This window comes from Balaenoptera acutorostrata, chromosome 1, assembly GCF_949987535.1.
Source record: "Balaenoptera acutorostrata chromosome 1, mBalAcu1.1, whole genome shotgun sequence".
Taxonomy (NCBI): domain Eukaryota; kingdom Metazoa; phylum Chordata; class Mammalia; order Artiodactyla; family Balaenopteridae; genus Balaenoptera; species Balaenoptera acutorostrata.
Window position 1 is genome coordinate 15,465,754 of NC_080064.1, and position 22,979 is coordinate 15,488,732.

General features: G+C 45.3%; 2 protein-coding genes across 3 annotated transcripts in view; one reads left to right on the forward strand and one right to left on the reverse strand.

Moving 5' to 3' along the window:
* The window catches only part of OTUD3 (OTU deubiquitinase 3), a 34,970-nt gene extending 21,158 nt beyond the window's left edge, over nt 1–13,812 (forward strand). Inside the window, exons 4-9 of one of the 2 annotated variants that reach the window (XR_009009119.1) lie at nt 1,108–1,230; nt 5,310–5,441; nt 6,337–6,433; nt 7,630–7,814; nt 8,818–12,901; nt 13,305–13,812. Coding sequence is in view for 1 of the 2 variants with exons in the window: in XM_057551857.1 (XP_057407840.1) it covers nt 1,108–1,230; nt 5,310–5,441; nt 6,337–6,433; nt 7,630–7,814; nt 8,818–8,994 (714 nt within the window). In the remaining variant the exon portion in view is untranslated. Of the gene's footprint in view, nt 1–1,107; nt 1,231–5,309; nt 5,442–6,336; nt 6,434–7,629; nt 7,815–8,817 lie in introns of both variants that reach the window. The other variant, XM_057551857.1, reaches the window with a different exon arrangement.
* Nucleotides 13,813–18,820: 5,008 nt separating this feature from the next.
* On the reverse strand, nt 18,821–22,085 carry LOC103000811 (group IIE secretory phospholipase A2). The gene is made up of 4 exons (XM_007175050.1): nt 22,046–22,085; nt 21,160–21,298; nt 20,812–20,918; nt 18,821–18,963 (listed from the first exon to the last, which is right to left on the reverse strand). Exons 1-4 carry the CDS (start codon nt 22,083–22,085, stop codon nt 18,821–18,823), a joined length of 429 nt encoding a protein of 142 aa, XP_007175112.1.
* Between the last annotated feature and the right edge of the window lie 894 nt (nt 22,086–22,979).

Sequence of the window (22,979 nt, forward strand, 5' to 3'; positions counted from 1 at the left end):
TCCTGGGAGATGAATGGTGCTCTCTCTATTTTGCATGTGTGAAAACCAGGCTCTCTGCCCTTTGAGACCTAGATATTCTGCCTGGAGAAAACTTCCGTGGTTCTGACTTCTAGACCTGTGTAGTTCCTGTTTGTTCCATGGTTTTGCTGTGTTTTTAGACCACAGATATTTAAATTAATAATAGTATCTCACTGCCTGTGACTTTCAGCAAAAACAAGAAGGAGGTGCTGATATTTTTGGGTTTTAACAAATAGACAGTTACTGGGCTTTCTAAAGGACAGATTCAGAATTACTGTAGAGTTTCTGCGGAGTTGGTGGTTTGGGGGGGATGCCCAGGCTCCACTTCAGGGCGTCTGTGTTGCATGACTCCAGGGAGCACCATTCTGGTTGGGCTGTGCTGCAGGGGTGCCGTTCACACAGAACACCTTGCGAGTAGTGCTTCCAGGTTGTGCAGTGCAGTAGTACTGCCTGACTGTATATAACTTTATATTGAAATTGATATAAGTGGGATGTTTTGAGTTTGTTGTTAATGTTTCTCAGTATGTGTTTGATGAAAAATGCTATTTTTGTTTTAAGAACAGTGTGGATTTACTGTGAAGCTAGTGAAGCTTAAGTGTCAGGTCCTTCATTTTTATGGGCCCCCCTTCAAGGTCTTGGGAGGAGTCCTAGCAATTTTATATATGTAATTTTATATTCTTTTTCTCAAAGAGGGTCCCAAATTGTTTGAGTTTCAAGCCCAACAAATCTGCATCTGCCCCTGGGCCTTCCCTCTTGGAAGGGACCTGTGCATTTGAGGGGCTGAGTGGTACTAACACTCCTGAAACTTAAGCATATTTAACTTCATGGTAAATCTGCCCCTGGTTTTTGAATATGCATTTTTGTATGGATTTACGTCCATGTAGTTGCATATTAAAGCACAATGAATCATATATACATGAGTGGAAGAAAGATAATTCAAAAATTGCTTAGGCTGTATCGCAGTCGTATTCCCAATTCCTTCTATACAGAGCCTGTTGACTGGGCTTCCTGGGCAATCAGGTGGCGTTTCTCTTCTGAAGTGGACACTGTGCAGATCCTCGCTGGCATCTCCCCTTCCTTTGCCTGCAGATTCGTGGCACAGATAAGAGCAACGTGCAGGAGTTACACATTGCATATCGGTATGGAGAGCACTATGACAGCGTTCGGAGGATCAATGACAACTCAGAAGCACCCGCACATCTCCAGACTGACGTGAGTGAAGCCTCCGTTTTCTTCTGTGTTCTCAGCCCTGCAGGAACCAGGTCGAGAGCTGTGTGCCCTGGAGCTAAAAACCAGTGATGTGTTAATAGAAAGTTGCCTTTAAGAATCTCTGGGCTTGATTTATTTTTAAAATTTTGTTAGTTCAGGTGAGAGCAGCAGATAAAATTATTGTTCTTTTGCTTTCCCTAACAGCTGATGGCTATGATTGCATGAATATAATTTATATAAACATTTAAAATTACTTTTATGTTTTAAAATTAATCCATGCTTTGTATCTAAAATTCGGAAACTATAGAAAAAGTAAAGAAGAAAATAAAAAATGTACAGACTCAACAATTTTTGTTATTGTTTTTGTATTTGTATAGCTTTGTTTCCTGCTTTTTTGCCATTAACATTATTTCACAAGCCTTTCCTCACATTATTAGACACTTTGTTTGTAATTAAAAAAATAAAGTGAAAGTCACTCTCTCACCCTTGTTTACCTCCCTGGATGCAACCAATGTTATTAGTGTATCATAAAATTACCTAGAGATATTTTACATAGCAAGCAAATATGTGAGTATGTGCATGTATTCCACTTTTGCTGGAGTACATTCTTCCTATCCACAATTGTAGCATCCTCTATATACTGTTCTGCACCATGCTTTTCGAATGGAACATATCTCAGAGTTTAATTCATAGCAGTACATAAGGAACTTCCTAAATCTTTTTAAATGGCTCCATAGTATTCTAGTGTATGGATGCATTATAATGTGCTGGAATAGTCCCTTTGATGGACTTTTAGATGGCTTTCAAACTTTGCTTTTACAAACAACACGCAGTGTCTTACTTACATGTATATCTTTTCACACATGTGCGAGTGTATTTGTGGAATAAATTCCTAGAAGGTTCTTAACTACGTCAGAGGATGTGTGCATGTATAATTTTGGTAGGTATTGCCAAGTTGCTCTCTGTAGAAGTCTTACCAGTTTACACTCCCACTTGCAATATGTGTCTCTTCTGCACCTTTGCCAGCACAGTGTGTTATGAAGTTTTAAAATCTGTGTCACTGTTAGGGAAAAAATAGTTTTCTTAACATAGTTTTAATTTGTATTTTTCTTATTAGTGAGCTTATGCATCTTTTCTTGTGTTTAAATCCTACTTTTGTACTTTTTTGTGTGAACTGTATTCATGTTTTTTATCCATTTTTTTCCTGTTCAGTTTTCTTAATGATTTTTAGGAGATCGTTATGTATTAGGGAAATTAGCCTCTATCTGTGGTATGAGTTGCAAATTTTCCACAGTCTGTCTTTTGTCTTTTTATTCTTTCCCATATTGTCTTTGATCTGAAGGAATTTTAAAATTTTATGTGGCTAAATTTATCAAGTTTTCAAGACATCATATAAATGTCTTCTGGGTTTTGGGTCATGATTAGGAAGCTCTTTCCCACTCTGAGGTTAAAAAGAATTCTCCCATAGTTTATTTTCGTCCTTCTGTACTTTCATTTTTTAAAAGAAATTAGATCTTGTCTCTATTTGGGATTTATATTGATATACAGGTGTGAGGTATGGATCCAACTTTATATTTTTCCTTGTGGTTACCTAGTTGAACCCAAACTGTTTATTAATTACATGTCTTTTGTCCACTGATTTACAATGCCGCTTTTTTCATATAATAAATTCCCATATGTAGTTGGGTCTATTTCTAGACATTGGTTCTATTCCACTGGTTTTTCTCTTCATATGTTAATGTGTTCATTGTTTTAGTTAAGAAATAGTGTATTTTAAAATCTAGTAGAACTCTTCACTCATTGTTACTTTCTTTTTTTTTTTTGATTTCCTGTATATTCTTGCTTTTTTTGTTTTATATATGAGTGTTAGAATATGTTTGTCTAGTTAAAAAGAAGTCCTGTTGATAATTTGCTTTTATTGGGATCTCATTAAATTAATAGATTAACAAGCAAAAATTGACATCTTTATGATGTTGAATCTTCCTAGCCAGGAACCTGATAAGCTTTTTATTTGTTTAGTTGACTTTTTTGGTGATCTGCTGGAGCACTTTTTTTTTTTTTTTAACATCTTTATTGGAGTATAATTGCTTTACAATGGTGTGTTAGTTTCTGCTTTATAACAAAGTGAATCAGTTATACATATACATATGTTCCCATATGTCTTCCCTCTTGCGTCTCCCTCCCTCCCACCCTCCCTATCCCACCCCTCTAGGTGGTCACAAAGCACTGAGCTGATCTCCCTGTGCTATGCGGCTGCTTCCCACTAGCTATCTGTTTTACATTGGTAGTGTATATATGTCGATGCCACTCTCTCACTTTGTCACAGCTTACCCTTCCCCCTCCCCATATCCTCAAGTCCATTCTCTAGTAGGTCTGTGTCTTTATTCCCGTCTTGCCCCTAGGTTCTTCATGACCTTTTTTTTTTTCTTAGATTCCATATATATGTGTTAGCATATGGTATTTGTTTTTCTCTTTCTGACTTAACTTCACTCTGTATGAGAGACTCTAGGTCCATCCACCTCACTACAGATAACTCAGTTTCTTTCCTTTTTATGGCTGAGTAATATTCCATTGTATATATGTGCCACATCTTCTTTATCCATTCATCTTTCGATGGACACTTAGGTTGCTTCCATGACCTGGCTATTGTAAATAGTGCTGCAGTGAACATTGGGGTGCATGTGTCTTTTTGAATTCTGGTTTTCTCTGGGTATATGCCCAGTAGTGGGATTGCTGGGTCACATGGTAATTCTATTTTTAGTTTTTTAAGGAACCTCCATATTGTTTACCATAGTGGCTTTATCAATTTACATTCCTTATAAACATATGATTTTCCAGAATTCTTTTTGTTTGGAGTAGTTTTTTTGTTGATTCTCTCTCTTTCTCTTTTTTTTTTAAGGTATAAAATTATATTATCTTCAGATAGCGATAACTTTTCTTCTTCCTTTTCAATTCTATACTTCTAATTTTTCTATTTTTTGGGGGGAGGGCGCTAATTGCATTGCTGTTACCTCCAAGACATGGTTAAATAATCATGGTGGTAGTGAAAATCCTTGTTGTGTTCCTTACTTGAATGGGAATGAAGCATCATTCTGTGGATTTACCGTGGTTATTTAACCGTACTCACACTATGAAACCTTTAGGCGTTTCCAGTTATTCACCACTCTTAGTGGCACTGAGAGGAGCACTTGAACAAAAATCCTTTCTATACTTGACATTATTTCCTTTGGATGAATTTCAGAGACTTGCTACACATAGCCACATTGTTAGGGTAAATTTTTAGAATAGGTTGCTTTTTATTAACATTCTAAGGAATAGACTGACATTGCTAGAGTCCACTTACACTTTTACATGCAAAAAGTGGAAATGTCCTTGCTCATTTCCCATCTCCCTGCATTAATAGCAAGCAGGGGGAGAAAGTGATTGGGAGCCACAGAGGGATGATTTTAGCTTTTCTGAAATGGGTTTAGGTTGTAAAGGCCTGTGGATACCAAGTGAGCGGCTCTTCAAGTTTTTAGAATTTGACAGGTTCCCTTGAGTGTGGTGGTAGCACGTGAGGTTAAATGAGTCACGCTCATCTGTGATAATCTGGTTGGGACAGGAGCTCCAGCACATTGCAGCTTGCTGATGATCAAATAGGGCCTAGGGAACCAGATGAGAGTTGTATGTGTGTTTCTTCAAGATGAGTTGTCCTGCTGAAAAAGCTCATTGGGTGCTAGTGTAGAGGATCGATTCTGTTACTAAGCTCACAGATCTGGAAACCAGCTGAGACAGATGTGTGCTGTCTGAGTCGGCAGTCATTGCCAAAATGTTGGTCTCTAGAAGCCGTAGGTGCTCTAATGCCATTTTTACTGAACAGTTTATCCCATATCTTGGCCCTTTGTTTTTAATACTTCAGTTGTGGCCTGGAATCTCAGTGTCTGGATAAAATTTAGCCTAGTGATTGCTGTTCCTTTAAGATTGTCGCTGGAATCTTTTCCCATATATTTGAATGTTTTTGAGATTAGAGGGTCTTCCTGTATTGCAGATTCTGAACATTGTTTGCTAGAGTTCATGATTATTACTCTTTCTGTGTCGTTTAGTTTCAGATGCTTCATCAAGATGAATCAAATAAAAGAGAGAAGATCAAAACAAAGGGAGTCGACTTTGAAGATGACCTGAGAGATGAAGTAGAAGATGCTGTCCAGAAAGTTTGCAATGCAACTGGATGTTCAGTTAGTATTTGTCATGCAGTAACAGTGGTTTATAGATAGGCATTGCTGTGCCTAGTTTATCTGCTAGTTTTGTGGCATCACTCTAGCATGCTAACACCTGATGGGCCAAAATAGGCCCATGATATTTGTAGTTTAATTAGGTTATGTGACACAGTTTAATGAGAGATGTTCATTCATTTCTCTCTTGTTTGCTAGACTTTATCCAGTACTGTTCAAAATCCTAAGGAAGTATGTGGGTTTATTATTTTCTGACTAGTGCAGTTTTATAAGAATTCATTTTATTTTATTTATTTTATTTTATTTTATTTTTTTATAGCTACTTTAATTAATTAATTAATTTATTTATGGCTGTGTTGGGTCTTCGTTTCTGTGCGAGGGCTTTCTCTAGTTGTGGCAAGCGGGGGCCACTCCTCATCGCTGTGCGCGGGCCTTTCACTATCGCGGCCCCTCCCGTTGCAGGGCACAGGCTCCAGACACTCAGGCTCAGTAGTTGTGGCTCACGGGCCCAGTTGCTCCGCGGCATGTGGGATCTTCGCAGACCAGGGCTCGAACCCGTGTTCCCTGCATTAGCAGGCAGATTCTCAACCACTGCGCCACCAGGGAAGCCCCAAGAATTCATTTTATTAAATGGTTATTTCAGGTGATTAACCTTACTGAAAATTAAGACATTTTCTAAATGGAAGGTCTTGAAACCTTGCCTCAATGACATCTTTTTGTTTATTTTTAGAATAGGTTGCTTTTTATTAACATTCTAAGGAATAGACTGTACATTGCTTGAGTCCACTTACACTTTTACATGCAAAAAGTTTATAAAATTGTTTGTCAGATTATTGATGTAGAGATAGTTAGAAAAGTATACCCAGAGTCTTGATGTGTTCCTTTGTTTCTTTCATAGGATTTTAATTTGATAGTCCAGAACCTCGAAGCTGAAAATTATAATATTGAATCTGCGATAATTGCCATGCTGCAGATGAACCAGGGAAAAAGAAATAGTAAGTCCATGATTGATATTTATAAGGTTTCACAATGATTATGTTGGTGATTTTCCAGATACTTATTTTTAATCAAGTGACAGGTAATAATTATATTGTTATTTCTTCATTCAGCAGCTTTGTATATGCAGGTGTTTTTTACTAGGTGCCAGCCCTGTGTCAGGGAGAGTATAGTCTGGGGTGGGGAGGGGCTTGGTGGAGACAGATAAGTAAATTGGTATAATAAGACATAATGAAGTGTGGGTACAGGCTGCTAGGGGAATGCGTGAAAAGGCCACCTAGCTCAGTTTTGGAGGAATAGAAAATGTCAGGGAAGACTTTAGCCTTTTAGAAATAAGATCCTGTTATAATACCAAAATGATCATTGAAATGGAATGGAGAGAAAAATTATTTTTCTAATGGAAATATTTAGATTACTGGCATCTGTCAACTGGTGATAATTCAGAATTTCTTTTTGCTTGAACTGAGTTTAATTCTGTGATTCAGAGGAAGGAAAAAAGATGTTAACATCGAACTGTTTTCTCAAGTTATTTATTTTAAATGATTTCAATACTTATTGCCAGACATTATGTGCCAGATACTGTTCCTGGCATTATAGTTTTCTGATTGGGTATTTTATTATCCTCCTTACATATTTGCTATGCCTTCTTAGAAAGCTGTAAGTAACTTGGTCTTTGTGATTTTAAAATAACGCTATGCAATGTCTGTGCTATCTCATATGGTATGTACTTGACATGTGGCTAAGCGAGACTGACTGAGGAACTAAGTTTAAAATTTTATTTAACTTTAATTAATTTTAATTTAAATAGCTACGTGTGGCTCGTAGCTACTGTATTGGAGAGCACAGCTTTAGAACTTGTTTCCTTTCTGTTTTTTGGGTACAAATGAAAGATTTCCCCCTAAAAATTTATGTTAAAAAGTGGTTTAATCTAACAAAACAAAGCACTCGACTGGTAGGAAGCTGATGATAAGACTGGTCGACAGGTTATTTTAAAATTTATCTTCCGATTTTTACCAATTATTTTTTCCTTATGTTCCCCACTGTATTGACTTGATATTAGAATTTTGCCTCAAGGAAACTTGCTCTCCAAATGCCAGTGATCTGGGGACCCGGGTAATTTTGGAGTCATTTAACAATAATCGCATTGTGTAACTATCTTAGGTTTTCAATTTAACAAAATATCTTTCTTTGGAAGATGCAGAGGAGAACCTTGAGTCCAGTGGCCGAGTGCTGAAGCAGTGTGACCCTTTATGGGAGGAGGGTGGCAGTGGCACCAGAATCTTTGGAAATCAGGGCTTAAATGAAGGCAGAACTGAAAACGATAAGTCTCGGGCCAGCCCTAGTGAAGAAAACAAAGCAAATAAAAATCACCTCCCAAAGGTAGGAAAGATGGGGCTGCAAGGGCAAATGGTGGGCTGCTGTAATTCGGTGGCGTGGGGGGAACTTGGAGCTCAATTTAGTGTGTGATTTTCTCTTGATCTATGAAAGTGGTTATTGTAGGAAATACGGGGAGTGCATGAGGGTATATCATGAAGCGGAAGGAAGAGCTCACTTGTCCTGCCTGGACTTTGCAGTGACGGCTAGAAGGAAGTATACCCTGAACTCATACTCATACACGCGGATCGGCTCCGTTTCCCGCCTAACATTACTGCGTGTGTGGGTGCTTTCCATGCTAACCCATGTGATTGAATCCCATTTTTTGTAAATGCCATCACCTTCAGTGAACATCTTTGTGTATAAGTCTTAGTATTTTGCATTATTTGCTTGGCTAGAGTCCCAGAAGACGAATTAACAGGTTAAAGGGCATGGATATTTGAATCTTTTTAAGGTCTTTTGGTAAATTGTCAGATGTTTCCCCGAAGGGTTGTACTGCTCCCTTCCCAACCCCACTCCCACAAGTAGTATATGACACCATTAATTTTACTGAATTTAGAACTTATTGTAAAGACTTTCACCAGGAAATTCTGAGCTCAAAATGCAACGTAATGTAAAAGGTCACAGGCAGAGGCTAAGATGTGATAAGTTTCTGAGGATTTTGTTAGGATCCCCTGGGGCATTAAATTATGTACAGGAAGGCATCCTGTGGCATGTTTGAGTGTTACCTCCTGCTGGACTAGCGTTAATGTTTCTTTAGGTCATTTTGAATTGGTTTATGAGGAGAATGGAATTGATTTTGTTTGCTAGCTCAGCAGGAGGGTATAAATTTAAATGTAAATTTGAGCAGTAATGGGAAATAACTCATTTTTGGTCTGTTAGGTGGGTTTTCTCTGTTCTTGTTGAAAGGCAGTCTGTGCCCTTTGCATCTGTCAGCCCCGCATTTCCCGTCCACTGGTGCAGGCTGTGTCCCCGTGCAGGCGACTCAGGTGGCAGTCTTCTCTTTCAGGTCACAAACAAACAGAGGCGAGAACAGCAACGACTAGAGAAGAAGAAACGACAGGAGGAGAGGCACCGTCACAAAGCCCTGGAGAGCAGGAGTAGCCACAGGGACAATAACAGAAGCGAAGCAGACGTGAGCACCCAGGTCACCTTGGTGAAGACCTTCGCGGCTCTCAACATCTGACTCTGGCCTCCTGGGAGTTGTGAGAAGGGAATGGAAAGCGGAGGGCCGTGTGCCAGGCTTTCCAGTGAGGCCATCCTTTTACAAAACGAAACTCAACCCACAGAATCACACACTGAGTTAGTTTCCTTCAAGCTGCCTCCTTTTTTGTTCAGAGTTTTGTCAGTGATGTGTCTTATTTAATGGAAGTGCAGTGAAGCCATTCATGTTCCATAATTAAAATATCGACTTTTAGGAGTGGATAGTTAGGTCAAAAAAACCTTTTTAAGTGTGGTTTTATTTGCCCTGAAAATCAGACTTCGGTGACCCTGGGATCTTTCCTTAACACTCGGGGTTTCACTGTAATTGTTAATGAAGTAGTTTAGATTAATTGCTAGAAATTCAGAATGACAAGTTTCCTTTGTTTCTCTTTCATTTTCAAACAGACATTAATATGCAGGATAGTTTATAAATGATGTCCAACTCAGGTACATGTTTAGAATTAACTTTCTTCTAATGCAAGTTAATCAGAAAATAATTCAGGAAGTGTTTTCCCAAAGTAATAGGATGTGAAGGTTGTGGCCTGTAGTCAGGGTGGAAATTAAACAGCCACGTTTCTCTTCTTCCTGATTCTGATGCTCAGATGGGATGCAGGTGCTGTTGGTTCGTTTGCACTCAAGCCATATGATAAATAGGCCAGACTGTTAATTAGGCCTGGGCTTTGCTGGAAAATCTGTAGTGTTGCTGAGTAGTTGGAACTTGTTTCTTGACAACGAGAAGACAGTGTATCAGTGCTTATGATACAGTTCTGGGATTCTGATAGCGTGGAGCGCAGAAGCCATAGTTGTAAAGGCAGAAGTCAAGAGAGTCCTGAGTTTTTGCTCAGGAAGAAGTCTGAAGAGGTAATTGATTTGGGGCGGGGGGTTGGGGGTGTCTGGAAGAATTTCTAAGGCTTTTCATGTTCACATTTTAAGTAGGTAACTGTCTTTTCTTCCTTACTATTCTGGATTTAGAAAGATGCCTTCAGAGAAGTAAAAGGTAACTTGACCCATTGCTGAATTTTCTTAGTATCGTGAAAGTGAAATCCCATAAAACGCTGCACTTAACTTCTTTTTTAGTTAAGCCCTGTTTGGGGATTTTGCTGTTCGAAACACTCTCCAGCACCCTCCAGAAGTTGTCAGTGACTTAGGTTAGACCAGCAGGGCAGAGAACTTACTTTGGCTGAGGCCTTCAAATGACTCCACAGTGCTGAAATAGATTTGGGCGGTGGAGAGATGTCATTCCTCAAACCGAATTAGGTGGATGTGAACTTTAAAACTGGAATGTATGATGTGGCCAATCTTGGACTGTCTTTGCCTTTTGGGGACCTAATATTTGGAGAAATAATATGTGCTGAATCAAAGGTAAATTATTAGTTACCTCCCCCATCTCAGATTTCAAAATTATCAGAGTTCCGAGGCAAAGGGAAAAACTATAAAAAGATTTTGACACGTATAGACATATCATTTTGTGGGCTGGCCTTGGATTCATTGGATTGTCTTTATCAGCAGGTGATTTGCTTTCTGTGTTTTTGATGATGTATTTTAATTTTTTGTTTGTTTGACTTTGGTGACTTTTTGTGGTTGGAGCATCAGTAGTCTCTTGGAAGTGCTCCCAGGACATCCTGGTACAGTACATCGTAATATGTAGCAGATTTAGAAACTGCACAGCATTTTTTCTTTGCACATTGCAGAGTCCTGAGTTAGAGCCTCTAGTACTCAGTCCAGACAAGTGAGGGGTCTCCGTTGTCTCACTGTCTCCAAGGGAGTGAGGTCCAGTGCTTTAGGATCTGTTCTCTTGGCTTTTAACTCTGGGCACGTTCCTGACTCTGGCTGAGCATTTCTGAGCGAGCGCTCTTTCTTGTCTGTTTTGTACTGTGAGAGTACAGGAGACCAGATCCTCTCAGAAAGACTGATTGTGTACCAGAAATTCAGCAGAATTAGGAGTCAGATATAGCTTAAGGGAGACCCATTGTCAGAAGTAGTAGGGTCGCTTTATTTACTTGGTTAATGAAGGTGGCCTTGGGCCCTATTGGGTTTTTGTTTTTGTTTTTTCCTATTGGGTTTTAGAAGTTGCTAAAGAATATTGGGCACATTTATTTATAAATTAACTAATTCTGATAATAGGCTTCGGCATTTCTTGGGTAAAATAACAGTGGTTTTAAAAACTAATCAAATGGCTTCGGTAGTTTTCTTTTATTACCATTTCATAGTTTTCCATTTATAACTGGTCTGCGTTTAGTATGTTAATTATTAGGAATGGGGAACATGTATCCAACTTTAGTGATAACTTCTAGCTAAGGGTTTAAATTTAGCCTTCACTGCCTCAGTCCCACCAAAGTATGAGGTAGATGGAATCCATGTAGTACTTGGTTGCCTTGGGAGGCACTTGAGAACTACTTTATTGGCAGCCAAAGTGGAGGCCCAGCATGTTTAGTCCTGGGATGACTGTGGTCAGTGACGGTTACCTGGTATAGTTACTCAGGTGCACTGCATAGTAGGAGGCGACTCTTTCTTAACCTTTGTGGCTGTTAGAGGTTTGTTATGTGGGATTGTCTCGGTAGCTTTGGTCAGGAGAAGGGGGATGAGGCGGTGGTCCATAGCTGCTTACTAGTCTTATAAACTGTATATAAAGGTTTTATGGATTTTAAAAAAAGATTTTTTTAAAGGTCAAAATACAAAATAAAATTTTAGTAGCATCAGCTTTGTACTAGAGAGGTAGATGTATTGAAACAACATAGAATCACAACTTCTGAATTAATATAGTTGCCACCAGGAGATATTAGAGAGAGAATGTATATGTATATTTAATTTTTCAATAATAGGAACATATGCTTTCAGGAGTGAAGTCTGGTTGAAGAATTGTGGCAGAAAGAAGAATCTTAAGTGTTAGTTGAGCTTGTCTATAGTTTCTTTTATAAGCTCTGAAAACACTTCCCTACCTATTGTGATTCTGAGGCCTTGTCAAGTGGGAGCTCCATTGTGGGGCAGCTAGAGTGGGCCTTTGTGTAGGTCGTTTCTCATGGTGCTGCCTGCTTCCCTGGGGAGCTTTGACGGTGGGAAATGATACGGTCCTGGGGCGGGGGAGGGCCATGCTGAGGGGGGAGAGCTGCTCCCACGTTAAGTAGGTAGATACCAGATGGACTTGGCATTGAACTGTGCTCGTAGTGAGTCCCTGTCATCAGTGTGCAGTTTCTCTCATTCTGAGAAACTCTGGACTGCCTGGGTTTTATTGTGTCCACGTAGAGTGCTGTCAGTTTACCTCTGTGAGATGTTCAACTCGAATGTGCCGTCAGTTGAAGGAAACTTGGGTTCCTAGTCAGAGCTGACTAACTCTCAGCCTGACCAGAAGGGTCTGTGTGGGTGGGGTGACAGTGGAGCTTTGTGGTTTCAGTGTCACATCCGTGGCCCTCTCTGACTCCCATTTTGGGTAGATGCGTAGCTCTTCACCTTTTTTTACCTCAAGGCTCTATCTATAGCAAGCCTTTAGACTCAGAGTCTGATGCAGTTTTTGTGTTTTGACATTTTCATTGTTCACTGTTTTGTTCATCTCAGCTTTCAGAACAGGCGTTGCTCAAACTCTGGGGCCTTCCGACGGTTGTTCTGAGGTGATTTAATAATGGCATTTTCTACAAGGTGTGTTTTTCTGACTCTAAAGCAAATTGTATTTTTCCATTGATGTTGTTAAGTTGAAGATCTCGATGGCATATGTAAATGATAGCAGATCTTCTGCCGTCACATGCAAGGCGGGGAATGGATAATTGGATTGAAGTGGAGACATTGAGCACCAGTCACGAAGTGCATTACACAGTACGGAACTCAGAAGATGCCCACAGGGCCCGGCTCTGGGGAAGAGCTGGGCCTCATTGACTGCTTGGCTGCGTCTGTCCAAGGTAACATTCCCTGTAAAAACCTCAGGCTCTTAACCATTTCCTCTGAGGAATTACCTTCTAGAGCCTCACTCTCCTAGTTCAGACTACTTTGTAGCTTGATGAAAATGTTTAGCATCCTCGCAAAGTTACTTGAGAAGGGGCTGGTACCAGTAGAGAATAATTTCTGTAAGAGCACGGACTTGTGCGTGGTGACTGTGGTTTAGGCAGGGCACGCCCCTGGTCCCGGAACTACTCCTGCTCGCTGTGCTGTAGCCCTGGAAGGTAGTGACCGCTGGGTGAAGCCTCGGTGGTCTGCCCCTCATCCTCTGCGTCTCGACACCCAGCGGGTCACTGTTGCCAGCCGTCTGTGACGGTCGCTTGAGCACAGTCACAGACCTCAGCCTGCGGTTTGCTCCCCTGGCAGGTCCCTCAGCCAAAACTTGAGGAATGCGGGTGCGGGCTCCTCTCATGGTTCACTTCCCTTGGGGAGAAGGGCCCTCGGCCCCCCTGGCTGCCCTTCCAGCGTCCGCCACCGGCACTGGGCTCCGTGAGCAGAAGAAAAGAGCCAGGAGTCGGACATCAGACCTCCGTGTTCCTCCTGCTGATGCGGAAGCGCTGGTGGGTGTCAACCCCCTTTATGAAGGAGGGCACATGGGTCTGTGGAGAACACAGGGGCCTTCCCAGGCTCAGCCGCCTTCCCTTTTTTCTAATTGCACTACACTTGTCCTCACTGCAGTCCGGAGATACTTAAGACCTCTGTGGGGTCATGATCCATAGACTTAGCAAGTCTTGCCTTATCTGTGGAGCTGGACGGGGGGAATGTGACCGTTGTCTGATGTCCATAGTTCATTTCCTCCAGGATGTTTCTTTCCTCAGATTGTGTTACTCTGAACCATTTTATTTTTTATTTACCAAAGTACTGTACTTGGCTATTTGCAGTGTTTTCAAAACCAAATGTTTCTTTTTTTGTGTTTTTAATCTCCAATACTTGGTGCAATAGAAGCTGCAAAGATGTCCCACTTTATCTATGAAATGGAGTTTTGTATACCGATAAATTCTAGTTTGAAGACAAAGTGTCGAGTTGTTTTTGTCACTGTCTGACCGCCGTTTGCGTGAGACAGAGAGCATGCCGGGAAGTGTCCTCCTGAGAGACCTCGGCACGGAAGATGTGCGCGTTCTTCCAGTGTGTGGTCGTCTGGGGTCTCACTGAGCTTAAGCAGCTGATGGTAGCTTCCATGCAGGGGAGTATGGCCGCCACACACACTGGCAGGGCCACCCCTCAGACTTCTGCCTGGTATCTCAGAACGTCTCTGATAGTCTGTAGTTGTCTGAATACAGAGCAGCTGTCTGCCCGTGTTGGCTGCCACCTTGGGGTTTCCCTAGAACCTGGGGGCTTGGTTTGATCCCATTCCAGGAGGGAGCACCTTCCCCCAGGCGCACGTGGGCAGCGGTGACTGCACGGACTCACCTGGAAGAGGTTCTCCAGAGGGGGAAGGGCGGCCACAGAAAACCAGAGGGAGGGGACCCCTTGGCGCGTGCAGCAGGGCGCCGCTCGCGCCGGGCTCCAGGGCACCAGGGCACCAGGGCCAGTTGCAGGTCAAGATTGCTGCCATCTCACCAGCCTCGCCGTGGCCTCATGATTTTGGCCTCAAGGCTCCTGCTCGCTCTTGTTCTATGTGCTCATCAAGCAGCCTTCGAATTGTTTCTGCAGAACCTTGGCACTGAACGGTATCCGGTACCACCCTGGGTGGAAGAAGAATTCTCCAGCTACTGGCAAGGCCGTTCCCCCTTGGTCACTGTCCTCCCTGTGTGATTTTTGCCTCATTCCGTGACCGAGAGACTTCTGGGTGCACAAATGCTATCCAGTTCCTGAGCCCACGAGGCCCAGACTCTGGACTCTGTTAACCCAACTGAGAATCTTTCTGAAGGATCTGCTAGGACCAGAGTGCTGTCCCGATGTAAGTGTCATGAGTCAGCCTCTATGTGCATTTTGACCTTGGAACACATCACAGGTAACAGCCCTCCAGGAAGAGTGCTGTGTACCGTCTCTCCAGCCAATTTTACCTCATAGCCTCTGTGGGACATCAGATCAGGGCACTGAAGGTTAATGATTTCCAAACACTTGTCCGTTTAAGATAAATGTTTAAGATAAATGGCACTCAGAGTAGTGGGCCAAGGGGCTATTCAAATAAATTCGTATAGTATTTATCATGTGTATGATGCCACTTCTGTAAAATAATCGCAATTATCATGTATCTGTGGATTCAATTAAGCAGATATTTATTTAGCATCCACCGTGTGATGTATTCAACAGGGGAGGCAAAAATGCAAAGTGACCTAGCACAGATGGAGCATCTATGACGCTCCAGGCACTTTGAATAAGTTATCTCATGTAAACCTTAAAACCACCCAGTGAGGCTGATGGTCCCATCCCAATTTTACACATGAGGAAATAAATAATGGGTCCAAGATCACACGTTTGAACTCAGGGCAGTCTGCCTTCACCATATAGGAACCCAAAACAAGAGCCCAAATAGCTGGGGTAAGTATCCCTAAGAAAAGTAGAGCCCAAATAGCTGGGGTAAGTATCCCTAAGAAAACAAGAGCCCAAATAGCTGGGGTAAGTATCCCTAAGAAAACAAGAGCCCAAATAGCTGGGGTAAGTATCCCTAAGAAAAGTATAAACGCATTGCTTGGCTGTTCAGAGGAGGGTGAAATCTCCAAGTGGAAAAGCATCATGGGAAAGGTGGCATGTGAGAAGTGCCTCAGAGCACATGGATGTGAATGTGGTGATAAGGAGCCTGTGAGAGGGAGGCTGCCGGGTTGAAGGAAGCTATTGCACAGAGGTGTGAAAACAGGTGGGCGTGTTCTGGCAGTGGTGAGGAGCATAGAGAGAGATATATGGCTGGAAAAGCAGATGATACCAAGCTTGAATGCCATGGCTTGGTGGACAATGGGGAGCCACTGATGGTTCAGGGGCAGAAGAGTGATATGATGGAAATCAATCTCTGGGAAAATGAAGCTGGCATCGTGGACAGGATGGAGACTGGATGGAGAACGGAGGGCTGAAGAACCTTAGGTCCTGAGAGCCTGATCTTAGCTCTATTATGACACTTACTAGTGTAGAGTAATTGGTGTTGTCTGTCTATAGCTTGGCCACATCAGATTTGGCTCTGTCTCCAGGTTTCAGCAAGGGGCCAGGAGCATGGTTTGTATGAAAGCGTATTGAGGGAAAGAAAGGAATTTAATACAGTATTCAGTTCTCCAGCAGTGACACTGCAAAGAACCCTAAAGAAGTGGACGAATGTCCATGAAATAATAATTGGACTTAACTCTGGCATTCCAACGTGATTTGATTTCTAATCGCTTACTCAGCAAGTTATTTAATTGAACACTTGGTTCATAGCTTTTGTTAGGGGCTAAGTGGGAACAAAAGCAAAAACCATCCAAATCCTATCATCAAAATTGGAGACGCAAGCTATGAAACATTCAGGTAACAAAGTCCTCTCCCCAATCTTGATTTAGTCCCCATGCCTCATCCATCCATTCATTCATTCACTCATTCATTCATTCGATAAATTAATAAACATAAAGCATTTAGAACAGTGCCTGGTGAATGCCAAATGCTTAATAAATGTTAGGTATTTTTTGTTATTATGACTATCATTCATTCATTTATGGGATGCTTATAATGTGCTAGGCATTATTTTGTGTACATTCACACATGCTAATTTATTAAAACCTTGCTACAATCAACCTACCAGGGAAATGTCATTGTTCTATTTTACAAGTGCAGGCACTGAGGCTGTCTGTGGCCATATATCAGCGCTTTTTGGATTTCAGTGTGCACACGAATCACCTGGGGGTCTTGTTAACCGGGGGGTCTGGGGTCCGGTCCAAGATTCTGCATTTCTAATAAGCTCCCTGAGCGGCGAGGTCTAGAACAGATGCACCGCTGCTGACTGGCAGAGCAGAGGGCTCTACCTGGAAGCTCCAACGTCAAGTTCAGGGTTCTCCTTTCCTTTTTTCAGCCTTTTCCACCAAGTCTGCGCTGGAAATCAAGCGTGTGTACTATAGACACACACAAACAGGATTTAGACAGAATCATTGATGCATTCACCAAATATTTATTGATTCTTCGAAAAACAGGCTGCACCGGGGCTTGTTCTTAAGTTCCAATTTTCACCCTGTCAGATGGTTAAGCAACTGTTAACATCACAAGGTACTCCTTCCATCGCTGCCTTGAATCCATAACGCCCAGAGCGCCACCTCTCTCCATCTCCCCCAGGTCAGTTCCTTCTTCCTGTGTTTCTCGTGTATGCAGTCGTACCATCATTCTAAGATGTCTGTAAGGACTTATTATTTCTCAGCATATGATTACTGAAAATGAGAAGGGACCGATTTCACTAGCCCAGAAACATACTTTGCCCCCATGATGAAAGGAAATTCAGGTTTAAGTCAAATTTGTTTCCACCTATTAGCCTGAACAAAATGGACACCAGAGGGCGCCTCAGGACCACTCTTCCCAACAAACACGGTGCTCTCTTCCCCACCCACCCACGCTGTGCTTTAAGACCTGGTCTCCTGGTGATTCTTCACCAAGGATTTGAGTCAAGTCACAGCAACAAAGCACGCACATCTGCCCCTCTCGTGTTTTGTTTGTTTGTGTTTGTTTTGCTAGCACAGAACTTCTTCACCTTTTAAAATTTGTGATGATCATCCTTTTGATGGCTTCAGGCTCTTTCCTGCCCTCAAAGTCCTGAAAGTTGCACACGTGCCATGAAATGGACAAAGGGAGTGGATGTTTATTACCTGGCCGCTGTGAGTGTTGCCTGTGCAATGCTTTTTTACATGCTTTATCTCATTAAATAGGCTCATCCCAATACCGGAAGATTTTATCAGCATGTTATAGATAGAGGAGATATCATATCTCTATTTAGGAGTAGAATCTGCTGAAGTTCATTGCTTCCCAGATAGGCTGCATTCCATTTGATGGGAATCCTTTGGTGCTTTCAATTGGCTCCAGAGTTGGCCCTAGGGTGTTGGATGTTGAAACATTTCCTCTTCCCCTCCCTGTATCAGGAGCCTGACCTGGCCTGGGCATCCTCACAGCTGACCTTCCCTGGGCACCCTAGGCTGTCCAAGATGACAACCAGAGGAGTAGAGTGTCAGTGACTGATACTCACTCATGAAGAAACGAAGGCACACTGGCATGGGAGTGAGGACACCCCTTCAGGTAGAACTTTCCCTCTCTGAGCCCCGGATGCCCATCTGTCAAAGGAGGGCTTCGAAAAAGGTGATTTGAGAGCTTCTTTTCACTTTGAGCCAGTCTTCTGATGGGAGGGATTAGAAGCCTGATGACATGGTGGGGACAATATTTTTAGGTTGGTATTTTGTGTGCTTCTCACATTATGCCATATGGCCAGAAACCTTCCTTCTAGAGATTGCCATTATTATCTTGGATAAGATGGTGGAATGTTAGAAAAAGAGAATCACAAAAACTCACTGTAATGGGAAATTAAAAGGACAGAATGTCAGAACTGTGCACAGGGGCCACCCATGTCAGACCGACGCTGTGTCCCAGTGCTTAGCACATTGTTGGCACAGGGTGGGTGCTCAAAAAAACGAATGAATGAATGAAAGTGTAGACTAATTAAGCCCTACAATGATAGAATCTGAGAATCAGTATTAGAATTATGGGAAAATATCATTCACATATTCAGAAGAGGGAACTGAGATCCCAGGGGGTGGGTTATAGAATCTTCTGGGTGCTAAAGGGCCCCCGGGCATGGCTCTTCCTCGTCTGGGAGCTCTCAGGGAGGGATGGGTTTGCAGGAAAGGAATTTTCCAGAGGGAGGGGCTTTGGTGCCAACGTTCCGGAGGTCTGGGGCTCCAGCAGCTGGAGGGCAGGGGGCCGCAGGGAAGAAGCGGAGCACAGCCTTAGCAGGGCGGGGTAGGTCCGGTGCACAGCTTGTTGGGGTAATGGGCATATGTGCGGTTGTAGGTGCCCAGGTTGTCGCGAAAGCAGAGAGCAGCCCTCTTGTCACACTCGCAGGTCTGTTGTTGGCAGGTGGTTCTGCCGGCTGGATGGGATGAGGTGAGTCAGGGCCTGGGCGCCTCGGTCCTGCCACTCTCAGACATGCAGGGAACTGCTCTGGGGTCCCTGTTCTCAGCCCCATTCTGCTGGAAGCCCATTCTTATGGGGGATGTTCCAGGGATGGGTGAGAGAAAGGGCAGAGTACTGGAGGGCCTGCTGGGGCCCAGGATGCTGGGAAGCCTGGGAGTTTGTTCTCTTGTTCTTTCCCAAGCCCACTCCACTGCCCTTAGCCCTTTCCCCCATGGGGAGACCATCTGGTTCACTAACTGTCGTCCGCCTCAGCCCAGGGAGAGTGCATTTCCAGGCAACTCCTTCTCCCATGTAATGCGTTACTGACAGTGAGGCAGCCATCAACCAGAGAGGAAAGCTGGGAAGTTTACAGCAGCTCAACCCCAGATGGCATGCCCCAGAGGGACTGAAACTGAGGCCTGCTCGGCCGTGCCTTTCTCCCTCAGAGCGGACGGAGCCCATTTTCCTAGCATTAGCTTTAGGGCTTCCCCTCCACACGTGGCCACACCCTGCCTGGGGAGCAGAGCTGGCGTCAGCTCTGCAGGCACCAGGGGCCCCAAAGCCTCCTCTTCCCTCCACTGCCTCTGTCTGCCCTGAATGGCTCTGGCTCCTTTTTGTCCCCACGGAGACATCCCCCAGCTCAGAAATGTCCAGGTTCCTCACTGTCCTTCGCAAAGGTCAGCCTCATTTCCCATCCGGGTTCTGCTGTCACCTGCTCTTTCAGCAGAAATCAGAGTTGGAAGGGACTTAACAGCCACGTCAGCTCCTTTGTGGGGTTCTTACCAGAAGCTGGACTAAGCCAGGGAAGTGAGTGAGTGTCTCCATTTTATAGATGAGGAAGTAGAGGCTTTTGAGGGGTTATGTCACTTGCCCAAAGTCATACAGTAGGTAGGTGACTCCCTGACCCTGTGTCCCTCTTCACCTAACCCCTCCCCTCAGTCATCCTCTCAGTGCCGTCCCTAACAGGTGGCTTCCTAGCCTTGCCTGAACCCCCGGGGATGGGGAGCTTACTACCTGTCAAAGCTGCCTTGCTGGGAACAGGCACCTCTGAGCCGAATCTGCCTCCCGTGGTTCTGGTCCTTGTTCTGCCCCTCCCCCAGGGCAGACCTTAGAGATCTGAGCTGAGTCTTCTTTGACCCTCCTAGACCCTCCTGCTGTGCCCCACGCTGGGCCTGCCCTCCTTCCAGGCTGCTCCTGGCTTTGCGGCAGGAAGAAGGTTTGCTTCTCTGATCTGAGCTCCCTCCACGGGGCTGGGCTGCATGGAACCCTCGGCACTCTGACTCGGGGCAGGCTGCTTCCCCAGGCCGGGGACCAGAGGAAAGCTACTTGGTCCAAGTGGGCACTGGGCCTGGCAAAGATGAGCACCGGTGCAGTCAGCCTTTGGGAGCAGGGTCTGCTGTCCCAAATCCAAGCTCCAGCTCTCCCTGTCTGGGGCTCTGCCCTCAAGGCTCTGTCCTGGGAGCCTTGCCTCTAGCTGCCACCCAGGCCCTGGGGAGGGCTGTGTGGGTACAGCTGCTCTGGGGCCCGGCTCAGCTCTACCCACTTTGCTCCTCTCCCCAGAGGCTGGAGCTGGGAGGGCTCTGGCTGGGGAAAGTGCCTGGGGTCAGGGCAGGAGCTGATGGGTCACGTGCTCTCTAGACTGGGTGCCGCAGGAGCATCTGGGTAGATGGACAGGTCTCTCCCCACTTCCGTGATGATGGAAGATCCCACCCCCCACCCCCCACAGCCCAGGTGACCAGGCTCAAGGGTCTCCATCAGGAGAGGGTTCCTAGCTGAAGCTCTCCCCCATCCTGGTGTCTGGGCGAGTCTAGGGCTGCTCACTTACCACAGAAGATGCTGTGTCTGCTGGCAGAGAAAAGATACCTTTCCAATTTGGGTTCACAGCCCAGCTTTTCCAGACTCCCGTAGCAGCAGTCATGGGCGTGGCAGCACCTGTAAGGGTCACAGTTGGCTTGGAGGGGCCTGTGAGCCAGGCTGGGCAGGACCAGGGGCTGCCTGGGGGGCTCAGTGCCCAAAGGGGCTCAAAGTGGAGGTCGGCCCCAACTTTCTAGGTGCCCCCAGCCCCTCCCTCCTCCCAGGATGCTTCCCCCAGCTCCTCCACCCCCCAGGATGCCCCCCCCCCAGCCTCTCCATCCTCCAGCGGGGTGGTCCACCTGCTGGGCCGCCTGCTCACCAGTCTGTCTGGTCCACTGGCCGGTGGGAGCCGCCGACACCACAGTAGCAGCCATAGTCATTGTACTGCAGTGCAGGCTTCCCCTTCATTCTCTCAATCATCACCCCGAACTGGACCAGGTTCCCGAGAGCGAGGGTCACTGCTGGGAGGGAGGGTGGAGGAGGTCAGATCCCTCAGGGCCCCACCGTCTGCAGCCAGCTGCCCCTGATGTGCCCCCAAATCTGAGTCCAGACGTCTCTCTGCTTGTGCAGGTGACCTCACCTCCCTAAGCGCCTCATTCCCAATGATAACAATGCTAAGCAGTAATAATATCCCCGTGACATCATCGCACCTTGATCCCCTAGTCCTCACCCGCGTCGTGTCAGCACACGTGACCCCCCTCCTGCTCTCCTTCCACCACCTCCCAGAATACCCACCCCCTCATCCTCCCAGGTCCCACATCTTCCTGATCACCTCCCCAGGTGTCAGCCCCATCCCCGCAGGAACTCTGTCCCTGTCAAGTCCCATCAGATGTCACTGGATAAGCTTCCTAACCACCTGGACTTTGCCAAATTCCTCTAGGTCCTGATGATGCAGCAATGGGGGGCTGCTGACCGGGGCAGGTTAGAGCCAAAAATGGAAACTTAGGTGGGGGATGGAGCGTGGGTGGCAGGAGCTCGTGTGCTGTCTGGGATCCCTGCCAGCCCCTCTCCCCCGCCCCACCGGGCCATCCAGGCTGCAGTGTTCCCCCTCTCCCCCCTCTCCACTGACGAGCGATGGCTCAGGAAGAACTGGCCTCCTCAGGATGTCCAATCACACCCTCCTCAGGGCCCAGCTCAGGGGCCTCCAGGGAGTTGGGGATTCCTAGCTGGGGCAGGGGAGGGGTAAAGGCAGGAAGGTTACTTACCCATGAGGCAAAGTAAGGTCTGAAGAGGGGGAAGCTTCATTCTGGGGGGAGGGGAGGGGTGCAGGGAGTAGAGAAGCTGGGCTGCAGGAGAAGGAAGTCAGCAGGGGTGCCTCTGATCTCAAGGCGTCTCCGCATTAGTTAAATACCCGGGTCCTGTCCACTCCCCATCATTAACCCCTGAATGCCCAGTGACGTAATGATACTTCCTGGTCTGACACTGTGGCCAAGTCTCCAGGGGAGGGTCCAGCCTGGGGCCTGTGGGCTCTGCTTCCAGGCAGTTTGGGGAAGGTGGGGTCGATCTGTGGGCTTTCTTCTCACCGCCCTTCCCCTCCCCTCCCCCTTTCCCCAAATCACCGTGCTTGGTCCCACCGAGGAGCTATATGTCTGGGCTGTGCTAGGTGCTCTTCATTCTTGGTGTCTTTTTCTCATTCCCATTTTACTGATGCAGCCTAGAGAGGCTGAGAAACTTCAGTGCTCAGCTCCCTTCGCCAGGGAGCACCAAGGGCAAGTCTGTCCTGTTTCCGTGACGCTAGCTACTTCAGCATGGCCCCGACTCCCCTCCCTGCCCCTCAACCAGCCCCTGTGTTACCCAGACGGAGAGTGGTGATGGCAACTTGACTACATAGCAGGGGGCCATTTGTCCAAGAACCTAGAATCCAAAGGCTGGGCGCTCAGCCAGCTGGGCTTAGGGGTTTTTCTTTACTGTTCTTTCCTGGGCAGGCTCCTGCTTGTTTGACAGGTAGCGAAAATACTCCCAGCTAAGAATTCTGTCTCCCCAAACCCTTGAGCAGTGGTTGAGCGTGGCTGCCATAGAAACAGGCTCCATCTGACTCAGCTGGAAAACCCACATTCCAGCATGAGCTGGAAACTTCCATCCTTTTGATGTCATCTTAGGGCCTGGGTCGGGGAGACAGTAGACTCCTGGTCCAACTTG